The sequence below is a fragment of the Falco punctatus genome (assembly GCF_963210335.1).
Source record: "Falco punctatus genome assembly, chromosome: 8".
Lineage (NCBI taxonomy): Eukaryota > Metazoa > Chordata > Aves > Falconiformes > Falconidae > Falco > Falco punctatus.
The window spans coordinates 30,611,406-30,622,775 of NC_137588.1; the positions used below are offsets into that span (position 1 = coordinate 30,611,406).

The 11,370-nt window shown below is 44.4% G+C and overlaps 1 protein-coding gene across 12 annotated transcripts in view; it reads left to right on the top strand.

Annotated features, from left to right (window-relative positions):
• SLC15A2 (solute carrier family 15 member 2) overlaps positions 1–11,370 on the top strand; it is a 148,599-nt gene that overhangs the window by 98,961 nt on the left and 38,268 nt on the right. For all 12 annotated transcript variants that reach the window (XM_080399757.1, XM_080399763.1, XM_080399758.1 and 9 more), the window contains 7 exons: positions 74–199; positions 940–1,104; positions 3,728–3,774; positions 5,470–5,580; positions 6,709–6,805; positions 9,262–9,408; positions 10,414–10,518. In XM_080399757.1, the coding sequence (XP_080255883.1) occupies positions 74–199; positions 940–1,104; positions 3,728–3,774; positions 5,470–5,580; positions 6,709–6,805; positions 9,262–9,408; positions 10,414–10,518 (798 nt within the window). The remainder of the gene's footprint in view (positions 1–73; positions 200–939; positions 1,105–3,727; positions 3,775–5,469; positions 5,581–6,708; positions 6,806–9,261; positions 9,409–10,413; positions 10,519–11,370) is intronic.

Genomic DNA, 11,370 nt, shown 5'->3' on the forward strand with positions numbered 1-11,370 from the left:
GGCTAAAAATGAAGACATATTAAAGTGCTAATAAAGCATATAGATGGCACTTAAAGCCTTTTGCTTTAATTAGGAAACCGATATGCCTCGGCTTGTCCCAGAAGAAAGTTTAATTCGGGTCTTGAATTTGGCAAAGAACCCTGTTCAAGTGATAATCCAAGACCGGGACCTATTTCAGCAGCCTGTGGAGGCTTTTCAGGTAAGCATACATGTAGGGCTAGAAAGCCTGACTTGCACCCCGTTGAAGAAAGGGTGGGCTTTTTTCAGGCATTTTCTAATAAGGCCCACAGATGCTAAAGCTTGTTCACCCCCACTGCCTTAGAAATGCACGGGAATAGCTTTAAAAATGGAGCATATTACCTCCATTGATGGGACAGAAATGGAAAGTTTGGAGACATTTCCATGGGAGAGGAGGAAATGGCTAACTAAAATAAACTTGTAATTAGGAATAAAGGATAACTATACTGAGATAAGCATGTAGAGACATTCAACTTGCCTCTCTGAATTCTCAGACCAGGCATTGCTGCTGAGATCTGGATGGCAGATTCTGCAAAGAAAGAAAGAAATGGGAAAGCAGTTAAGTGGGTATGGGCACTGGGTTGTTTCCTGTTTCAGCTTCCAGATTATTTTACAGGTCAGGCTAATCTGGGACTCGGCCCATCAGTCCATTGGCCACCAGCAGCCTGCTGTGTTTTAAATGTGGTCCCTTCGGGGCAGAGCAGGGCTAGGGAAAGGTGTCTGTGTGGGCAGAGGGTGTTCCCGGACCTTTGGGTTGCATCCAGCAAGGGAAGGTACTCCACGCTCTGGCTTCAGCTGTAGAAGAAAGCTCTGACCTCTTTTTACAGGCTCCCTTGAAGAGAAGATAGGGTTGCACTTTCTGGGAAAAGCCAGATACTTTCTCATCTGAAGAAAGCGTAACAAAGTTTGTTTTTTCCATAGAAACCAGCTGAGTACTCAAAATTAATATTGAATGGAGAGCAACAGAGTCTTCGCTTCACCCTGCAACATCAAGGATTGTCTCTTGCTTTTAACTACACTGTGAAGGAAAAATCAGTATACAGCTTAATTGTTTTTGAGGCAGAAGGAAGCCTATCAAGCCGCTTGGTGAGTGTGGGAGTGAATTGTAAATACAGTATTAATTCAATGACTGTGATGATACAATGGGGTAATAGGCTCATTAATTCATTTGCTCAGTTGCAATGTCTGTCTGATTGCTCTCAGATGCTCTAAACCTGACTTCTTAGCTGGCGGCACTGGATCTGTACACATTTCTGCTGGTTGATTAATAGAGGCGTTATGGCATCTGAGAGTTTCTGGGCACACTTTAATCCAGCGAATGCTGCAGTGGGACAGCAAAGTCATGCCTGCTAGGCAGCAGAGCTTGAGAAAGCTGAGGAAACAGAGAGCCAGAGATTTCCCCCCAAAGATGGTTCTATAAAGCAAAGATGTTAAAGAGGCTCTAGGGCTGGGTATGGAATAAAAGCATCAGAGGAATGGATCTGGGTTTAGTTATTGCAAGTGTTTAGTGAAGATGCACAGAAGGCCCATTTGTTTTGCTGAATAGAATAAATACACTCATTTCAGGCTCTGCAGCAGAGCTGGCTGCCTTTGGTCTTCTGTGTATTGCTGCAACAATCAGAGAGATGCGTATGGGATGTATAGGGCCAGATTCTGATATCTTTTACATGTAGCTGTATCCTGAGAAGCTCTCTTGGAATAAATGATGTTATTGCATATTGAGACAGGTGTGTAAAAGCCATCAGAATCTGTCCTTATGCTAAAATATCCATTTTCTTTGCAGTTCCTCAGCACCCTACCTTGCAGGATTGCCACACAAAACATTCAGTACTGTATAGTAGAAATCACATACCTGTTGTGAAGAATTTTTTTCCTAAAATTGGGGTTTTTTGCTGCTTTGTGGTTTAGAGTCTGGGTCTTATTATCACACAATATTGTTAAGTTTCCCTATGACCCTGATAGCTGTGTGCTGTTACCTTAAGAAATGAATACTCTTAGAGTGATTTTCATGCAGTCCTTAAGAAATGAAAGCTTGTGACGGACCGGAGCAGAGCAATCTCTGAGCTTCAGTACATCTCTGTGTTGCCCTAGCTATCTAGCCTGTGCTTAAATGAACATTCATCCTGGCACAGGCTCCCATGTGCTGGGGAACAGCCATGCTGTTGTGTGATGCTATTGACCTGTCATTCTTAGCTGTAGAGAAGGGAGATGCTGAAGACAGCGTGGTAAATGATAGTCACTTTTTCAGCATTGCAACACAAAGAATGTAATGCCAGCTCACTACTGTGTTGTAGGGCTTGCCCACGCCAGCCTCCCTCACTGCTGGGTTTGGCCCCCTCACTCAGGTGCGAGCGCCTTCCTGGAAGGATCCAATCTGGAATTGGTTTCTTCTCCTTTATGGGCTGTTGAGTAGGCAGGAAATGAATTTGAGAGCTCTGGGGATCATTGATGAAAACAAGTAATAATTTGGCTGGCCTGTCTGCAACAAACTAGTATTAATCCCCATGTGTCTCCCATGGAAAAAAATGATGATGATTATTTATTGCTCTGACATTTATTACTCACGGTGGCTATTCATTATTTAGGGCATACCTTATCTGTGGGTCAGCATATCACACTGAAGTACAATAGACATTTAATAGATATACTGAAATTCTGGATCCTTGATATCAGAAGCTCAGGGCTTAATATCAGGAAGAAAATGTGGAGAAAGGGCTAGAAAATTTTATGAGAAAGCCAGTTTCTGAAGGTAGATTCAGTCTCTTTTGGCTTGCCTAGGTTCCCTCTGCAGGCAGTGCAAAATGAAATTGTCCTGCCAGCTTGAGTGGACATGGCACAACTGTAGATTTCTACCAGCCAAGAACTTTGCTCTGTATTCTTTTTGTGTGACATACAGTCTTCAGAGCAGGGCTGCCTTTACTGTCCTTTTTTTTCAGAATTGTGCACCGAATAGATTATCCTTGAATGAATGCAGATCATGTTAACTATTGAGCTGATGCTCTAGTTGTGCTTTCCAGGAGAGGCACTCTCACTCTCCAGTGTGCCCAACCAGGTGGCTGTTTCAGGAATGTGTCTGCAGAGACTGCGGGCACAAGCAAGCTCAGTTCATCTTGGTCATCTTAGTCTCTTGTGCTCTCTGCCTGCACCATGCAACAGTTTAATCTCTTAAGCGTTGAGGGTCAGGGGAAATGAGTGATGCATGATTATCAGAAGAGTAACCTAGTTGTTCCTCTTGGCTTTATGCTTCTGTGAAGTCTATGAATATGCCAAGAATCAAGGTCTGGAAGTTAGGCAGTTGCAGGTTTTGTAGGAGTAAGGCACTCTGTTTAATTGTAAATGACTGAAAGAGGCTAACACGCATAATACTGTCTTGCTATCTTCAGATCAAGAGAAATACTTTTTTGGAGGGTGTTGTGTGCCTCAGTAGAAGGCTGAAACTCTGTAGTCTTTGTTATGTGGGAGATGAGGGGGGAAAAAAGGTATGATCTCATCTTAAGCCCTTGATGGAGATGAAATTTTGTCATTGGCTTCATTGTACCAGGACTTCACCTCTGTGGCCTGATGTAAAGCTTGTGTGAGAGTCCAGTTGATTCCCATGGGCTTTGCAACATGCGCAACTTCACAGACACTAGCATTTTCTGCTACACTTTGTTAAAAGGCAGCATTAACAAATATGTTTGACTTTTTTTTTTCTTCTTCTTGTTTTCAGATTACAGACTTGGAAGCAAAGCCAGAAAATGGCTTGGCAGCTGTTAGGTAGGAATGGCTTTTTTTTGAGGATTTGGAGGTGGTGGGGTGAGGGAAGCTGCTTTTGTCTAATGCAAACTGTGTGTAACAAAGCCCAGATGTTCTCAGGTTGGAATCTAGTCCACACTTTTCATGCAAGACTTGGGTGTCAGCTGCGGAGGCTTGACAGCATGTCACCTCCCACACTTGCCATGCCGAGCCGAGCATTATTGCTGCTTACTGCCTAGGATAGTCTGGGCTGAGAAGGCAACATAAAAGATCTCCCTTGAAGAATGGTAAATTCATCTGTGTCCCACCTCTTTGGGAAAGTAAGGGAAGAAGCAATCTGGAAAGGAACTGTTGCCATTTGTTCTCTGCAAACTGGCCAACCCATGACATTCTTTTATCTCAGTTGGCCTTATGCACAAATGCCTGCTAAATTGGATACAGCAACAATTTTACATCCTTGAAAACAATTCAATTGAGCATTGGGCTCTGCTTAAGCAGCTAGTCTACTTTCCTAATCTGAGTTAGTACATGAACAATCCTGTGGTCTGTGCTGAGATGCCACCTCACTGAGGTCACAGTTACCTCTGCGGTTACCACTTCAGCAGGCCTATGCAAGGCTGCGGAGATGCAGAAGAAGCAGATTTGAAAAAAAAAAAAAGAAAAAAAAAGAAAAGAGGATGCCAGCATGTCTTGAACAAGCTGCAATTAAGAAAACCAACAACAAACACCTCTGACCAACCAACCAAAAAACCCTCAAAAACTTTGGATAGTATAAAACAATGTCCAACTCCCTTATCTGAAAGCCTGTGTTGACAGAGCAGGAGAGCAGTAGCTCTTCGTATCCCCGTGCTTATGAAGACTTCTACTGACTAAATACCACCTTGGAGATTTAATACCTTCAGTCAGGAATGTTATATTTTCCTATGAATGTTTTTGACAAAATCCCAAAACTTTCCCTTCAATGACTTGTGAAGAGGTTTCACCAGAAAGAAACTTTTTCCATTAAAAAGTTACTTCTGTTAAGCACTTGACTGTCTTCAGGGTTTTAACTCCCCTATTAAGAACATATTTTAAAAGAAAGTCAGATCAAATGAAAAGTATTTGGTTTTGCTAATAATTTTTGTGTTGTCAAAGGGAAACTGTCTTTTGTGTATAAAAAAGTGCATAAACACTGAGGAGAAAAAAAACCAAACCTGAACATCCACATGAAAGATTTGGGTTTTATGAAAATATCTTAATTTGCTAGAAAACTCTTTCCCACTGGTAGAAGGTCTGTGGAAAGTATGCCAGTATGGTGCCCATGCTATTCAGGGAACACAACTTCATAGTTCTGTGGAGTGGGCTGGGGCTCTGTCCTTTCTCTCTACGTAGAGAGGTGTGCTCCAGCCCTCTGATCACCTTCATGGGCCTCCTATGGACTCACTTTAATCTTTGAAGGTCTCCGAGAAGAGCTTGCCTGGAAGTCCTAACCCACAACAAGTGAGGGTCACTTTTGACAGGAGAGAGATTAAGAGGGTAAAATTACACAGCAGGGAAAGCTAATCTTATGTTGAAAAACTGGGCAGCAAATCAGGTTAATATTTTAACTTACTGGAGAGGCTGTCATAACCTCATGGAGTTACAGAATGCTTTGGGAGAGTGCGCACTTCTAAAGTGTCTGTTACTATGCTTTTCCTGCCCTGTCTGACAACTCAATGAAATATGCTTTCTTTGCAGATTCATTAATGGTTTGAGCCAAGATGTCAACCTCACCATTGACAGCAAATGGTTTATTGCTGTTCAGAAAAACTACAGTGCTTCCGAGTACTCGCTGCTAGAGAGGGACAGGTAGGTTTCCCTTGCTGTGCTGAAGGTCCTTGCTGAGGCCTTTCCTTGGATATAGTGGGGCTTTTCTCAGGCAAATAGCAAAACCTTCATTGCTGTTGCTTTGGCATTTGCTTGTGTGGGCAGATGTTTGTAAAAAAGCAGAATTAATAGCTGTGCACAGAGCAGGTGCTCCGGGCCACTTGCGTGTGAGCAGAAGCTTTTCTTCACATTATGTGGGGGCCTGGAGGGAAGAAACTGGCCATTCCTGTGCATCTGTCAGCAAAGTAAGGTGGGGCATGAAGTCCCCTCTGCCGTTTGATGCCTGCTCTGTTTGGATATTCTCTCAGGCCCAAGCTCTTAGCATTAGGGTGCTCTCAGGGAAAGGCCAATTCATATTCCACCCTACAAAGTGTTGGTATGTGGGCTGGTAACAGCAAGTAACGTTACATGGCTTTGCAGGCTGGGCTTGTTAGACAGGGGCTCCATATGGCCTTGGTTTGGCAGCATTGGAGTTGGCTCTTGTAGGGTATTTCTGGCATTTGCAATGTTTCAAAACAAGCTTCATGGCTTTTCTCTGCATCAGCTCCATCCAAAATATTTATTGCTGCAATTTAGTAGGATGCAGCAGCCATTGTGGCAATGCTTTTGAGCCTCTGTGCCATCTCTCACATCCAAAATCAGAAGAATAAATATGAAGGCTAATTTGCTCTATTGAAAGGAAACAAAGTGGCTTGTGGATGCATATCTCTGATTTTCTGAAGGTTGCTTGAGCCTGGCTAACCTGTCTGGCCCACAGTTCCTGAAGGAATAGAGAAAAGTTTGAGAGGAAAACAAACCTGGGGTGGCGGGGGGTGGGGGTGGATGGGTGGGTGGGAGTGGCAAGTTGATCAGTGCTACAAAGAAGCAGAAACCATTTTAAAAAGTTAGCAATAATCTAGGCTAGGTCATTAGGTGAACTTCAGCCAGCACCCGAGTGTTTCTGGAAGGAAAAGGTGGCAAGAACTGTAGCGATTATCTGACTAAATATCGCTGCAGCTTTACACCATACATCTTCCTTGCTCTGTTGTAGGGGCATGTCTGATAGCTCTGCTCTGTGCTCGTTGTCTCTGGGGCTAACTGGGAAATACTGTACTTCATCCTTTTATCTAGATATAATAATGGAAAATGCATAACTGAAACAGGAGAGTTCACCCTGGAGCTAGGGCTGCTTGACTTCGGCGCATCGTACACCATTGTGATAACTAATGTAAGTGTCCCTGTGATGGTAACAAGCTCCTTCTGTTCTAGCCTCTGGCAGTGCTTTTGTTCTTAATGTTGGTGACTCTCACTTGCTTTCTCCACCCTGTGAGACCTGGCCAGTAGCCTTCTGAAGGCAGTCCATTACACAAGGGCTAGTTTTGGCACCTATGTAAGCAAGGTAGGTGGGTACTAATTCCACCTTACACTGGGATCTTGGCGGATCTCATGGGTTAAAGTAGTAAGATATTTTCCTTGATGGAAATCCTCCATGGAAAATCATGTGATCTGTAGGTTGTGCTGGTCTCATGCCATCCTTGTTCGGTTAATTTTGACCCAGTGTACTGCAAAGAGCTATTACAGTCCGTCAAGAGCTGGCTCTGCTTGTAGTCTTTAAAATACTGTACCTGGCAGTACTTCACACCTGAAAAACTCCGCAGAAACAGTCTGCTGTATCCTCACACATTCAATTTAAATGCCCTAAAGGCTAATCTTCCAAGACTTGTGGATTATGCATGGGGTAAGAGGGACAAAGTGTGGAAGGAGGAGGCTAGTGAGATTGTGCATCTGTTTTTCCTCCTCTCACTGTCTGTATAGCTCGTTTGGAACCTAGGGTAAAGTCAAGGCATGGTTTTCTGAGCAACCTAGCCCTGATGGGGCGTGAGCACTGCAGAAGGGGTGGATTCCTTTCCCTGCCTGCCAGCCTCTTAGGCATGCTGCTCCAACCCTGGTCCAGCTGGCAGGAGCCACAGAGATGAATGTGATCAGCTTAGTTCCCATTTTAACCTTTCCACTGCACAGGCACACAGACAAACCAGGTCTGACAGGACACACTGCTAAGCTGCCCTCTGAGACTTTGACTACTGTGTTGTGATGAGCAGAGCTAAGTGCTGTCAGCTACTCCCTGGCAGTAACATCTCCCTGTTGCGCAATTAATGGGAGCTGTTCTTCAGAGTCCAAATATGTAGGGGGAAAAATATAGCTGCAAAGCACCTGCATTTTTTTTAAACTCCAGTAGCTGGAGTGCGGGATGCACAGTCCTGGAGGGAGCAGGCAGATGCTACCATCTGTGAGTGCAGAGATTTGTGTACATAAAACACATACACATTTGAAGGGATGTTGCCCAGACCCTTCCTCCAGGGCTGCAAGCCTCTTTCACCAGATGAGAAACCAAGTAGAGAAGTTGCATGAAGAATATTACACGAAGAATATTTCCCCAGAGCCTCTAGTAATGCAACTGAGTCAGGGCCAGTTGAGGTAGGTGTGTCCCATGTCACTGTGGGCAAGGATTCCAGTTCATGTTCCCATCTACAGAAGTCCCTGCTGTAGCCATGGATACTCAGGGGTGACCCTGTGGCCTCAGCCCTTCTGGACACTGTGCTAGTCCTTTAATTTTTTTGACCCTCTTTTTCCATATCTCTGTCTGGGTTTTCCTCCTTCTGTAGAGAGTTAATTTGCTCCAGGCCAAGATAATTTTTAATTATTGCAGTGATTTGTACTAAGCCCTGCTCCTCTGCCAGGAGTGCTATATAGAGGAACCAAGGATGCAATATATTAGTCTGCTAATGTGGCTGAACTGTGATACTTAAATCATGGGGAATACTGCCTTCTACCCAGCCTTCCTCAGTGTGCGGTTATAGTATGGTGCTTGTGACATTTCTTTATGGGCTAAAGAGCAATGCACAGCTCTCCTCTCACCCCTTTTAGCCTGCTAAAATACAGTCTTTTGATTTGCCTCCCTGCATGGTGATTAAGTACATCTCGTAAACATCCCTTGTATTTTTCCAAGTACTCACCTTAAACATGGGATGTTCTGCCTGAAGTAATTTCAGCCTAGTGTTTTCCTGGCTACTAGTCAAATCTCTGTCTCTGCTGAGCCTCTGTGCACCACAGGCAGTGTTAATTACATCTGGGAAAGCAAACAAAAAGAGTTAGGAACACAGCTACCCTAACTATCTGAATACATCTGATAAGGGGCAGTCTCTGCTACTCTTGGTATTCCTGAACTGGATTTGATTGGGGTGTCACTGTTATTGGAGGGGAGTTGTATAGTGCTGATGAAATGGGAGCAGTGACCACATGGATGTAATGAACATTTATTGTCTTGTCCTTTTCTGGCCTTGGGGACAGCAGCAGGTCACAGGCTCTGCACAAGTACCACACAGGCTTTTCCCAGCCCTGCTACAGAAGGCAACTTGTTGGTTGGCAGTAACTCAGGCAACTCTTGTGGCACATGAATGAGCTGGAACGCTTCCATCCTGCCACCTCTGCCCTGTGCAGTAGGAGTTCACCCACTCCCAATGGGCTTGGACATGGCTGGGGTCAGTCTCATAGTTTTGCTTCCAGGGCAGAGCTTTGCTTCCACCTTTGCTTAAACTTTGTTTTGGTAAATTCACTGTTGTTGTTCAGGCTAAGAAGGATCTGATCTTTCAGCAGCTAATTACTGTGCCTTTATTTTCCTGCTAGGTTTCTGGAGGTGCTGTTAAGATATGGAAGTCAGAAGATATCAAAGCCAACAACGTCCATATGGCTTGGCAGTTACCACAGTACTTATTAATATCTGCTGGGGAGGTGATGTTCTCCATTACAGGTCTGGCCTTCTCCTATTCTCAGGTACACCACTTAAGATAAGGGGCTTACAATTAGACTTCAGGATTTATTCATGCAGCTGCCACTGACTTTAATATGTCCTTTGGCATGATACTTACTGACAATGTTATCTGTGCTTCAGCTAAAAATGGGATTATAACACAACTTGCTGGGTACCCTCAAGATAAATTAATTCATGCTTTGAGGATACCTGTTCTCAATTATACTCAGGAAAGTCCTCTTCTGGTAAAGCTGAGAACAGAACTGGATAGAAGTTCATTTTAATGTGAAAGCTCTGAATACTGTAATATCAGGTTTTTCTCCCAGTGGAATACTTTGTGGTACATATTTTCCAGTGATAAAAAGGCAAATATCTCAAGGACTACAGGGTGGCAGGAACAATTGGAACCCGCATTAAACTGAGAGATTGAAGGGGTCTAAGCCTACTTGAGTCTGTAACAAGGAAGCAAGGGGTAACAAGTGTGTGAAGGATGATTTGATTGTTGTCTGGGGACAAGGTTTATGATAAGAATGAACTGAGACATTACAAGATCCAAAAGCTGAAGTGACTCAGATTTATTCTTGGAGTAAAGTGCAGATGTTTATTCATGAGGGCGATTAACACAGTGGGACGATCTGTAATGGGATGTGGAAAATTTGTCATCAGCAGGAAGTTTAACACCAAGATCCAGTCTCTTTTCCAAAGGTGTATAGCCACATGGCACCAGACTCCAAGCTGCAGGGCTTGTTGTGTGGTTCTCTGGACTTCCTGATAGTATGATTTCAGATGACACAGGTTGGAGATGATCAGGATCCAGCTCAATAACAGCATCTCCTCCTTCTTCATGTGTCCTCCAGGAGGGCACGTTTTGAAAGCTCGTTGTGTGCAGCTGTTGAGATTAACCACTGCACAGAGGAAATTCCACCATTTCCTTCTAGGCTGGACACTGGGCAGGACATCACAGGGTGAACAGGGCAGAAGGGCACAGCATGATATCCACTGATCAGGATATCTTCTCCTCTTTTCAGTCTCCGGCCAGCATGAAGTCGGTGCTGCAGGCAGGCTGGCTGCTCACGGTGGCCGTTGGGAATACCCTTGTACTCATTGTTGCCCAGGCTGCACCAATGGCACAGGTATGATGGATTGGCTCTTAAAATAGAGGTAATGCTTTAAAACAGGTTTCTGATGCTTCTGGCTGTCCGTGTCTTGGAGGAACAGCTTCTCTGCACAGCCCCAAGCTCCTGGAGCAGAGTGATGGCAGCCTGCACCGAGCTGCCTCCCAGCCAGGGCTGTGCGTTGCCCTCAGCAGGGCTGCCCCCTGGAGCAATGGCCCCCCTAAGCCTCCCAGAGGCAGTAAATAATAGCGACCTACGCTGTGATAACGTTGCTGGAGCTCAGCTCTAAGCAAGCAGGCTGTATTTGTGCCTGGAGCCTGGACACTGTGCCAGCTACGTGTTGTACACGTTGCAGTTGCTTACCAAAAGCAGCTTGCCTTCATCCAGTTAGCCCAGTGGGCAGTCAGCCTCCCCAAGTGTCTAGCTTGGGACTCCTTCAGGGCCAGCTGCCTGTGGTATCCCTGAGATGTCAGGCTTGCATTGAGAGGTTGTTTTAATTTCAAACTATCAGGCTTCTGGGATGATGCCATGAAGGTGTGAATTGGAGCTTGTTTCTGGCTCTCCCAAAGGCATCTTGTTGGCAAAAATCCCAGGCAGGTATGTTCTAGTTAGGACCGACTTGTAAGAAATGTTTTAATGAAACTAGCCCAATCTAACTGGTTTGTTTCAAGGTATATTGCATATTCATAATTACATTATGTGTACATGGGTTTACCAGAAAACAAGATGAAAAAGTTTCTATCTTGTCAGACTTTTTGGAAACTAGAAAGTAATTTTCACCCAGTTCTTTAAAAAGCACTTGGAAGTGCAGAGATAGCTTCTGGACTGAGTCTGGGGTCTCCTGACCTGCTGTTCTTTTTTCTTTCCTAG